Here is a 12,523-nt window from a genome sequence, read left to right as displayed (position 1 = left end):
GACCGACCAACCATAGTGGCACAGAGAAGAATACATTTAACAGGGTTCCCACACATTTTTCATGAACAAATTCAAGCACTTTTCAAGCACCTTCAAGCACCAAATTTTCAGTTTTCTAGCACCTTTCATAGGTCGCGGGCAGGGGGTGTGGGGGTCTTCCCCCAGAAAATTGTGTGTTTTGAAGATGCACTTTCCTGCATTCTAATCACTTTTAGGGTGTTGAATGGTCAATCCCATCTGACATCTCACTCCCTCAGATTTTTGTACCTGAACAATTTATTTCTATTATTTGGTTTACCGAGTTTGACTTGACACAAATTTCGAGCATATTGAAGCACTTCACCAAAAATTCAAGCATTTTCCCAACCTTGAAAACACTTCATTGAAATTCAAGCATTTTCAAGGAATTCAAGCACCAGTGGGAACCCTGATTTTATCTTCTCATAAATAAAAAATAAATAAATTAAAAAGAACCCACGCACCTGAGAAAGACGGGCAGGTAGATCTACTATCTACAAGCTACATCCTACAAGACCTAGACCTACATCTAAACAGAAAATCAGGTTTCAAAAAATATCAGTTTCCAACAGACAGATAGACAGACTGACCAACCATAGTGGCACAGAGAAGAATACATTTAACAGGGTTCCCACACATTTTTCAGGAACAAATTCAAACACTTTTCAAGCACCTTCAAGCACCAAATTTTCAGTTTTCCAGCACCTTTAAGAGGTCACGGGAAGGGGGTGTGGGGGTCTTCCCCCAGAAAATGTTGTGTTTTGAAGATGCACTTTCCTGCATTCTAATCAATTTTAGGGTGTTGAATGGTCAATCCCATCTGACATCTCACTCCCTCAGATTTTTTTATGTACCTGAACAATTTATTTCTATTATTTGGTTTACTGAGTTTGACTTGACACAAATTTCAAGCATATTCAAGCACTTCACCAAAATTTCAAGCATTTTCCCAACCTTCAGACCTGCAAACTCGTCAAAGAAAAAAAGGTGAAAGTGTACAGCGGGGGTTCTATTTCTATTGACATGAATGACCTACTTGGTCTGAAAAAAAGTGACCGTCACCAAAAGGTGACGAGTTTGCAGGTATGAACCTTGAAAACGCTTTTGAAATTCAAGCATTTTCAAGGAATTCAAGCACCAGTGGGAACCCTGATTTAATCTTCTCATAAATAAAAAATAAATAAATTAAAAAGAACCCACGCACCTCAGAAAGACGGGCAGGTAGTCCACCTCCCCCATCCTGACGACGCGGTCGATGAAGAGGGAGAAGAAGGAGGTGCCCACCTCGGACAGGATGCCCTCCCGCACCGCCTCCTCGCACACGCGCAGCACTTCCTTCATCTCCGACTTGGACACGTACTGACTTCCTGTTTCAGAGTCGTCGGCGGCCCCGCCCCTCGCTTTCCTATTGGTGCTGCTGTAGGCGGCCGTGACGGCTGATTGGAGGGCTGCCTTCAGAGCGTCCTTGTTGGGCTCCGGGTCTGTGGGGCGCGGCCGTTCCACCTCCACGGTCGTCAGGACCATCTGGGTCTCCTCCCCGTCCCCGTTCTCATCATTCTCATGAGCTTAGAAAAAAAAACATTTTTAAAAAAATTTTTTTTTAAATCACTTTAATTAATTACAATAACACTACAGCTGTAAAAAAAAATAATACTTCTACTACACACCTTGAAGTGTTTCAAAATGTGCATATTACTAAGCTATAACTCATACAAAAAAACGATTCGCTTTAATTACAATAGTGTTTCTCAGCGTCGGGGGCCGTTGAGAAGAATATAGCATAGAGGGGGCTGTGCTTAGTTGCCATAGAGGGGCATTAGTCTATTTTATTTTTCAATTGTAAGGGGGGTGGGTGGTGGATAAGCTTATAATGAGGTGGAGGGGGTGTTTTTGGGAGGCTTATGATGAGGTCCAGGGGACATTTATTCAAAAGAAAGGTTGAGAACCACTGAATAAGAATAACACTACACCTACAAAATAATATAATTACTTCTTCTACACACACCTTGAAATATTTTAAATTATAAATATTACTAAGCTAATACTCATACAAACAACAGTAAAACAATGCACTTACCTGGTGGTTCCGTTTCCATTACTTCATTGTCGGCCTGAAACGCACACAAAAAGTTACATTAAGAAAAGCACCTATATCACAATTCTTTAACATTTTGCAAAGTGATGTAAAAATATATATGAAATACATGGCTATATAAGCAGGGCTCTACGCTTAGCTTATTCTCTGTAGCCTATGTGTGTATTAATAATGAAGCTGCGTCACAAAAACGTGCCGAGTGTGCTCCTACATTTGTAGATTTGTAATTTTTTTCTCTTAGGGGCAGAGGTGCTTCTACTGAAAAAGCAAAGCGTAGAGCCCTGCTTATATAGCCATGTATTTTACAAATTTCTGATAACAGCAATCAGACAACAGTCAGAGCCCGTACAACAGAGTGATGGGCAGTATATGGATTCAGAAGCCACACATTACAAATGATCCGCTAAACGTTCTAGATAAAAAATATACTCCAGTAAGTACACTATACTCCCAAGTAAGTTGCCCATCATTGCAGACCAAGTGTAAGTAACAAAGAAAAAAACATCCATATCAGTTTCAAAAAGATTGGGGGCAGGACTAGCAAAATCACATGAAAACTGAACATAAAGTCTGTGAAACCAAGCTCCCATTGCTCTTACTTTAAAAGGGACACTGTGTGAGATTTTTATTTGTTTATTTCCAGAATCCATGCTGCCCATTCACTAATGTTACCTTTTCATGATTACTTATCACCACCATCAAATTCCAAGTATTGATTATGACTGGAAAAATTACATGAAAAGGGGGATCTTCACAATGGTCCGCCATTTTGAATTTCCAAAAATAGCCATTTTTATCTGCAAAAATGACTGTACTTGGACCATACTAGAAAATATTTGTTTAGTACTTCGTAAACGTTCATGTAAAGATCAAATTTGGCAATAGGCAGCATAGTTTCAATGAGCAGCATAGTTGCAGTACCTTTTTTGACAATTTCCTGCACAGTGTCCCTTTAATTTGAGAGCATGCTGCCTGAAATGTCACATTAAAGTAAGAGAAACCGGAGCTTGATGTCGCAAACTTTATTTTCAGTTTTTACATCACCGTAGAAGACCAACTGACCGTTCACCATGGCCTCCATGTTCATGTGTGTGTGTGTGTGTGTGTGTGTGTGTGTGTCTGTGTGTGTGTGTGGTATGTGTGTGTGTGTGTGTGTGTGTGTACCAACTGACCGTCTCCAGCAGCTCCAGGATGTCGGGGTGCTTCTCCACGTAGGACTCCACCATGGCCTCCATGTTCATGTGCACGTCCTGGTTGACGTAAACGAACGCCGCGTTGCACATGCGCTGCTCCGCGGGCGTCTCCCGCACGTAGCTGTGGTAGCGGTCCAGGACCATGTCGTACTGGCCGTACACGTCGGCCTCCGCGTTGACGCAGGGGATGGTGCCCAGCACGCGCAGCAGGCTCTGGACGTTGGGGTAGAAGCCGATGTCCGGGATCTTCAGCGTGGCGAAGACGGTGGTCGGCAGGATGCGCTTCTTGCTGGCGTGCCGCCATTTCACCTGGTGAGGAGAGAGGGAAGAAGGTGTACACGCAAATTCTATTATGTACAGCCAGCGCCTTTCACAGGCAAGGCAAGGCACCAAGCTCTTTACAATTAGGATTTGGATATCTTGAAGAGTTAAGTGTAATGTAATGTGCAAAAAAAATTAAATAATAATAATAATAATGATAAAAATAAATAAATAAAACGCAAATATACAAGGAAGTATACAAAACATAGTGGAACATAAATCGTAATAATAAATTAAGACAACAATCGATCTAATATAAAAGACACTTGTATACAGATTAAAATTTGGTAAAAACTTCTCCTGGTACCTCCCAGCAGCCCAGCTCGTCGTAGAAGGTGTCCGGGCGCGACAGGTTGTTGAGGTTTGCGTCGGCCACCTTGTCCCTGCGGATGCTGAAGTTGTGGTCAGCCATGTAGGAGGGCACGAGGGACAGCCACCGCAGGATACGAACCATCTCCGTACTGAGGGGAGCGCAGAGCCAACAAAAATCACAATCACGCCGCAGTTAAAATAACTTCAATAAAAACTTAATAAGATTAACTTGACAGAGGCACCAAAAATTACAAATCATTCAGCAAAATAAAAATCGCTAACTTAAAACTTAAAAAGTCAAATCAAAAACTCAAGTCACTAGTCACAACGACTTTTCAGGAACTATTCTTCATTCACCATCCCGTTTGCTAATGAGAAAATGATTTGGATTTGAGATATAGAACTACACTTCATCTGCTGTCAGTGACGTCTAGAGCTGTTATTAAACCCGGATGATCCGTTTGGAGAGCCACAGCGGCGCCCTCGGCGACTCGGTGAGAGACGAATCCTGACTGAGTTATTGGTAGCAGCGAATCCCCTATGGATCGGATCAACGCTTAAGTTTCGTCTGAGTAGCAAGGCAACTTGGCAGCGGAAGCGAATGATCAAACTGCTGCTCGCCTCCTGTCTGTCCCTGCTCAACTAGACTTCTGCTCCCAAATATTTGACTTTTAGTCTTCTTAAATACAAACACACACATTACTTATTGCAAAATCAGGAACATGCCGTTTCAATGCTGCCAAAGGCTTTGAGTCGTGGTCACATGTTTAGTGAGGAGACCCAGGTGGCTCGGATCGCAGCATGAGTTTGTTGATCAGACTGTCTTACTCTTTGATTTATCAACGTGAATTGATAAATGGGACAACAATGGCGAGGCGCATAGCCACTTAACGGCAGAAACGTTTGAAAAAAAAAATGCATTATTATTATTTTTTTAAATAAGTGACTCAAGTGATTGAAGTGATCCGTCTAATCCGGATACTCTCGACTTGGAATGATCCAATCAACCCGGATGCCCCAAAGATTCAAGTTAAGGCCAGTGAGCAAGGGAGGAAGGGAGGAGGACGGGAGTCCGCATAGTAGAAAGAAGCCGATATTCACCTGAAGACCTGTTTGACCTCGTCCACCAGGTAGAGCAGCACCAAAGAGGTTGGATATATAATAAGAAGAATCGAAACACGCCCACTCAATGCAAAAGCGTGTCCCGGTAGTGGTCTTTGCTATAACAAATACAATGCAATATTGCTAGCCTACAATACCCATGAGCACCTGTGTCACGTGTCAGTATTCACCTGAAGACCCGTTTGACCTCGTCCACCAGGTAGAGTAACACCTTGCGGCACAGCGTGTCCCGGTAGTGGTCAGTATATTGTAGTTGTAGTTTTCTGTGACCGTCTATGCCATACAAACGCAATACAATGCAATATTGCTAGCCTACAATACCCATGAGCACCCGTGTCACGTGTGTCAGTATTCACCTGAAGACCCGTTTGACCTCGTCCACCAGGTAGAGCAGCACCTTGCGGCACAGTGTCTCCCGGTAGTGGTCCTCCAGGAAGGTGAGGGTCTCCTCCGCTCCATCGACCGGCTTCCCCTCCGCGTCCTCGGGGAGCGCCACCGTGATGCCCAGCTTCTTGGCCCGCCCCACTGCGTCCGAGAACCACTTCCTGTGGTGGATGGCGATCTCCCCCAGGTACTACGAGGTCAAAAGGACACACAAGGTCAATGTCAGCTTTATACTGGCAACTTCTTCACAAAGACTACACACAAACGCATTGTAGTAGACAAGACGAGAGCAAACACGTGACAAAACAGAAAACATTTTATATGCAATGGCACAGCAAAAACAAAAACATTGTGACTTATCCTAGGCACGCAGACAAAGATGATGTACATCATACCAGAACAATGACATAGTGTATAATGATAGTAATATTATAAGTTAGAATCATAATATATTATTGTTATCCAGTGAACTTACACACAGAACCAACACACAGATGAACAACAAACTTGAACGATCACATAACCTCCTCGGTGGAGGTAGCTATACCATGTAACAATGCTGAAACTGGATCATAATTAACCAATTAAAGTCCCACCTCTAATACTAAGAATACTAATTAACTAGGGATGCACCGATACCGATACTGGTATCATTGTACTCGTACTCGTACTCGTCAAGCACCTGCCGATACAAGCAACGATACTGCTATTACACAAAACAATGGAAAATCTTGTCACATTCTGTGGACTTGAAAGCAGCATGGAAAAAAGTGCCACCTCATATATTTAGTAACATTTAAATCTACACGGAAATGGACAATAAAAATATCACAGATGGAAAAAAACAAGGCCATGCATTTATTTTCATTGTATTTTGGTGGTAAAAGGTATCGGTATCGGCAAGTACACACATTAATGTACTCGTACTTGTATCGGTTTTCAAAAAAGTGGTATCGGTGCATCCCTAGAACGATCACATTACCTCCTCGGTGGAGGTAGCAATACCATGTAACAACGTTGAAACTGGATCATAATTAACCAATTAAAGTCCACCTCTAATAATAAGAATACTAATTAACAGCAGCAGTACCTTGTTGAGGAGCTTGAGTGCGTTGGAGATGGTGTACTGCAGGGTGCTGCTGATGGAGATGGTGCCGCGCAGGCTGGGGTTCAGGATGCTGACACAGCACAGCGTGTTCTTCAGCACCACCAGCGTGATGATCAGGTTGAAGTCACGCAACGTCTCCTTCAGCCTCGACACCTGGGGAGGAGAGGGAGTACATTACATTAATAATAATAATAATAATAATAATAATAATAATAATAATAAAAAAATATATATAATAATAATATCAGGTTGAAATCCCGCAACGTCTACTTCAGCCTCGACACCTGCTCAAACATCAGGACTGTAGCGAAGGGGAGTAGAGTTGCCCAACCAGGACTCGAACCCAGACCTTCTGGGGCAGTAAACTGGGGCTCTGACCACTACACCAAAGAGCCAGGCTCGTTGGCATGTTAGTCAGAACACACCCACAACCCTAGTGATGGTCACTCCATCACACTGCCTTCCCCTTCGGGAAACGCACCCGTGCGCTTCACACACTCATGGTGTCCCTCACGCAACGACCCATCATGCTTCTCCCATCCAGTGTGCCCCATCATCAATGCTTCACCCATCACTGGGGTCCCTCACACCGGGGTCACCAATCCTGGGGGTCCCTCACATGGAAATACGGCTCACACACAATGGGTATGCTTCCGATGGCCTCACGGTAGCCATCCCACTTCTGACACCATTTGTCGCGAAGGGGAGTAGAGTTGCCCAACCGGGACTCGAACCCAGACCTTCTGGAGTAGTAAACTGGGGCTCTGACCGCTACACCAAAGAGCCAGGCTCGTTGGCATGTTAGTCAGAACACACACACAAACCTAGTGATGGTCACTCCATCACAAGGCTCCAAACAAGCCTAATCAGAGATGGACACCTAGGTACCATTTCAAGAACAAGGTTAAGTGATAAACCTGGCCAGGTTAGACTAACCCAGTGTTTCTCAACCTTTTCGTGCCATTCCCCCCTTCAGAGGAAGGGTATCTGTCTGCGCCCCCCTCGAGCAAAATGGTTACGAAAATACAAATAAATAGGCCTTTGTAAAGTTTATTAGAGCCTAATATACATGTATATGATGAATATATTGTGATGGTAAAGTGAATGTGTTGACTTAATGGCAAAGCAGAAAAGTATTAAAATAGAAAAACCTTCTGACTTCACGCGTCCCACCTCCAATACCTCCGCGCCCCCCTAGGGGGACTTCCGCCCCACTTTGAGAAACACTGGACTAACCTACAGGAAGTGGTAAACCTGCTAATAGACAGTCTACAGGCGTCCTTTTAACATAGAAAATAAGGACTCCAGGCTCTTCTATTAGATGATTTACCACTGCCTCAAGGTTCATTTAACCCATTTTGTCCTAAGCCCTTTTTGGGAAAGGGTGCCTTCTTCCTATTAAATCCTAAATATCCAAGTCTCCGAAGCACATACAAACATGAAATGGATTACATTTAAAAGCCAAGACCCTCCCCCTTGCATTGTAATGTGTTCATTCAGCTCTAACATACCCACATATTTAATAAAGCAGCTAAAATCTCAAAATCCTGAAAACCCCATATATGTGCTTCCAGGACACAATGGGTTAACCTGGTTTACTCCTGAACCAGCTTCTTAGTATTGGCCCCTGGCTGCTCACCTCTGGGTTGCCGCTCTCTGCGCTGGTGCCCATCACTAACAGCAGGGGGTCCAGGATGTCCTTCTATTAGATGATTTACCTCTTAATTTAACTTAGTATACTGCTCAGGCTGTTCACCATTAGATAATTTACCTCTTAATTTAACTTAGAAGGTGAGCGGCCTGAGGGGCATACTATTAGATGATTTACCTCTTAATTTAACTTAGTATACCGCTCACCTTCTATTGATTTACCTCTTAATTTAACTTACGGTAGGGACACATACACCCGAATTTGCGAACTTTGCCATTCATTCCTATGAGAGAGGCGAAGGCAAGCGATGGCAAGCGAAAGCAAGCGAACAGGAGCGAAGCGAAGCGAAATTATTAAACAAAGTTTAATGTTATGCAATGAGGAGCGAATTTGTCTGCCGCGGCCCAATCAAATCAACAACATAACTGTACCATTACATTTGATTCGCCGCAACCACCTGATGACGGGTGGATTTCGCCTCTCTTCGCTTCGCCTCCTATGTGTCCCTACCGTTAGTATACCCCTTATGCTGCTCACCTTCTATTAGATGATTTACCTCTTAATTTAACTTGGTATACCCAAAGAGGTTGGATATTTAATAAAGAGGAATCGAAATATGCTCACTCAATGCAAAAGCGAGTGCTCAAAATTCGGTCTCCTAAGGGGGCGTTGTCCCTCCTTCTTCTTCTCTTTTCGTGGTGTTTGCACACGACGGGTGCTACCGCCATCTACAGCGCTAAGGGGACTTCATTGATTCTCAACCTCAGGACTCCGAAGGTCTCCTAACCGAAGGTCTCCTAAAGGGGCGTTCACCCGACATAAAGTGGATACCGGAAAAGAAACAAAATGACGCTTCTTGTTAGATCTACTTTCTTTGGTATACCCCTTATACCGCTCACCTTCTATTGATTTACCTCTTAATTTAACTTAGTATACCCCTCATGCCGCTCACCTCTGGGTCGCCGCTGTGTGCGCTGGTGCCCATCACTACCAGCAGGGGGTCCAGGATGTCCAGCATGGTCTGGAAGGCGTTGATGCCGAACTCCCAGTTTCCCTGACAACCCTCCTTGATGCAGTTCACCTGCACACAAGACATTACAATACATTACATTATAAGCTTTATTTACAGTAGATTTTATTTACAGAACTCCCAGTCGCCCTGACACGCTCCCTTGATGCGGTCCACCTGCACACAAGACAGGCAAACGCAAGATTTATTAATAGTATATGTAGAGCAGGGGTTCCCAAACTTTCCCATGACAAGGACCCCCATACATAGCCTGGTCCTGACCATCCCATAATACTACCACTTCATTTCGTATTTATGGTCTGGCATTTGTTTGCTCTGAAGCGATTGTAGGAAGCAGAAAGTTTGCACTCAGTTATGGTTTGAAATTATTGGACACCTCTCACCCAATCGCTGGCAGTTACTCAACAACAACATAGCGCAGACCAATGGCTCTGGCGCAGATCTGTACGTCAATGTCACGAGCGTCCTCCCCGTTTCGCCCCCACGTGGGGTGCGTATTCGCTTATTGGCTTTTTTCTGGGGGGGGGGGATCCAATCAAAATTCTACTGCTCCAGGCACTCCACAGAGAAGCACGGCCAGACTACCGTAGTGGAGCCAATCCTTTGGCGGAAGTACGTAGGATGGCTCGCGAGGCTACCCCATACACAGTGTGCTGAATTATTAGGCAAACAAGTTTGTTGACCCTATCATTCATGTTATGCACATTTTCATACACCAACCTGTATGAACATGAAATCCAACTCAAAGTTGGCTGATAATTATGCACACCTGATATAGGGTGTTGGGCTCCTTTGATTACACTCTCTTTTGTTATACAAATGTGCATAACCGGGAATGCTTAACCCATTGACGCCTGATGTTGCGTTGCGCAACATTGGCCCTGGCGCCTGGAGCTGCATTATGCAACATTCAGGCTCATGAGATTTGAGACAACTTTATTAAACATCTCTGTTTGTTTGAGATGAACGAGCACATGCTAGTGAAAGATGGGGGCGTTTAGCGTTTAAATGCAACTTTGTGTATATTGTTATGTGCTTCAGAAGCTTCAGAGATATTTAGGTTTTTATAGGCTGAGGGCAGCTTTTCATTTTCATCCTTTTCATTCAGCACCCTTTTTTTGCAGGCGTCAATTGGTTAAATCCAATAGAATTTCATGTTCAGACAGGTTGGTGTAACCCTCATACACATGCTCATACACCAACCTGTCTGAACATGAAATTCTATTGGATTTAACCCATTGACGCATCTGCAAAAAAAGGGTGCTGAATGCCTGAGCCCTTTTTAAGAAAAGCTGCCCTCAGCCTATAAAAACCTAAATATCTCAGCTTCTGAAGCACATAAAAATATGCACAAAGTTGCATTTAAACGCTAAGACCCTCATACACATGCATAAAATGGATGACCTGATCAAAAAACTCCTTTGCCTAAATAATTCTGCACACTGTCCACACAATTTAAAAACAAAAAACCTGTACCTCTCCCTTGAGGTGTCCGTATGTCTTGAAGATCTGCTCATTGCAAATAGGCTATAACTGACGCGTTTTCTCTGTGCCAGTTTTGTTGTTTTTCTGCAAAAATCTACCTCTCCACTAAGGACATTTGTGTGAAATATTTTGAAAAATCAATAAACAGGCCCTGCCGTGGACAACCGGTAGGGCACTCGGGATTACCGGCCCAGGTCCTTTGCCGAACCCTCCCCGTGTCTCTCTCCCAATTCACTTCCTGTCCACCTCTCACACGGTCCTGTCAAATAAAGTCATAAAAAGACCCCCCCCCCCAAAAAAAATAAATAAATCTTCAATCCAAAACCCTGTACCTCTCCCTTGAGGTGTCCGTATGTCTTGAAGATCTGCTCATTGCAAATAGGCTACAACTGAAACGTTTTCTCTATGCCAGTTTTGTTGTGTTTTGCAAAAATCTACCTCTCCACTAAGGACATTTGTGTGAAATATTTTGAAAAATCAATAAACAGGCCCTGCCGTGGACAACCGGTAGGGCACTCGCCTGCCATGCGGCTGATTACCGGCCCAGGTCCTTTGCCGAACCCTCCCCGTGTCTCTCTCCCAATTCACTTCCTGTCCACCTCTCACACGGTCCTGTCAAATAAAGTCATAAAAAGACCCCCCCCCCCAAAAAAAATAAATAAATCTTCAATCCAAAACTCTGTACCTCTCCCTTGAGGTGTCCGTATGTCTTGAAGATCTGCTCCTCCAGGTTGCCCCAGAGGTTAGGCAGCTGTCTCAGTAGCGCCGCCACCTGTTCCACCGTGGTCATGACGTGCTGCACGGACATGGTGGGCATGGAGCGGATCAGCCACATGTTGAAGGCGTACGGGTCGCTGGGGGCCAGCACCACCTGCGGGAAGTCCCTCAGGATGCGACTCGACAGCTCCTGAAGACAAGAGGAGAGGAGAGGATGGTTACATTACATTACATTGCATTTAGTGGTGGGCCGTTATCGGCGTTAACGTGCTGCGATAATGTGAGACTCTTGTCGCGCGATAAAGAAAATATCGCACGTTAATCTATTCTCAAAATATAGGTTTGGAGTTTGGGTATGTACGTCACCAAAGCTTAATTGACAGACGCTTTCAGACTGCGCTCCAGTCACTTATCCTCTCCACCTGTTGCTTCAGCAGACCTACTAAATATGAAGTGTTTGCATGCTGAAAACATTAATCCCTCATTAATCCCACCTAGTAGGTGTTGTTTGAGTGATTTTTCATAAGTGGTAGACTAAAGAGACGTTATTGTTTGAGGTGAAGCAGAGACATTGTGTGTGAGTCCCGACATAACCTACATTTCCGCACGCATTGCATGGAACACATAAATAACTTCCATAAATCTTGCCTGTGCCACAATTGCAAAAGATTCCGCGTGATATGCATTTTGAAGATTGCCAAACTGAAACTGTCAATTTCTACTCTCGCTGAATGTTTAAGTTGCAATCGTGCACATTTGCGACTCAGTGAGATATTCTCATGGCAGACGGTAGCCTAATAAACCTCTCGGTTGTCGCGTTTTTTTTTTTTTTTTTTTTTTCAAACTGAATTAATTTCGATTTGTAACTCCTCTGGCATTCTAACTCTGAGAACAACTGTCTGGTTTAGTTCTAGGCCAAATCGCTGTGTGCCAGTGCTGTAGGTTCTAGTAGATATCCAGCCTGGCTCTGCTGAGGGCTGCTGTGCTACTGCGTGCAGAGCTCCTCCCTCTCTTAAAGGAGCCTCTGCTCTTTTTAACAGTCAGTGGCAGATTCTCTCTCTCTCTCTCTCTCGCTCTTTTTCTCTCT

At 44.0% G+C, this 12,523-nt stretch overlaps 1 protein-coding gene across 1 annotated transcript in view; it reads right to left on the bottom strand.

Moving 5' to 3' along the window:
- The window catches only part of si:dkey-250d21.1 (uncharacterized), a 79,466-nt gene that overhangs the window by 40,658 nt on the left and 26,285 nt on the right, over nt 1-12,523 (bottom strand). The window contains exons 8-15 of the mRNA XM_063202747.1: nt 11,405-11,626; nt 9,157-9,285; nt 6,536-6,706; nt 5,418-5,635; nt 3,935-4,088; nt 3,286-3,615; nt 2,096-2,129; nt 1,223-1,583 (exon numbers count right to left, since the gene is read on the bottom strand). Of these exons, the coding sequence (XP_063058817.1) occupies nt 1,223-1,583; nt 2,096-2,129; nt 3,286-3,615; nt 3,935-4,088; nt 5,418-5,635; nt 6,536-6,706; nt 9,157-9,285; nt 11,405-11,626 (1,619 nt within the window). The remainder of the gene's footprint in view (nt 1-1,222; nt 1,584-2,095; nt 2,130-3,285; nt 3,616-3,934; nt 4,089-5,417; nt 5,636-6,535; nt 6,707-9,156; nt 9,286-11,404; nt 11,627-12,523) is intronic.

Source organism: Engraulis encrasicolus, chromosome 7, assembly GCF_034702125.1.
Source record: "Engraulis encrasicolus isolate BLACKSEA-1 chromosome 7, IST_EnEncr_1.0, whole genome shotgun sequence".
Taxonomy (NCBI): Eukaryota; Metazoa; Chordata; class Actinopteri; order Clupeiformes; family Engraulidae; genus Engraulis; species Engraulis encrasicolus.
The sequence above is the reverse complement of the archived record's forward strand: the minus strand, read 5'-3'. Positions and strand labels throughout refer to the sequence as shown.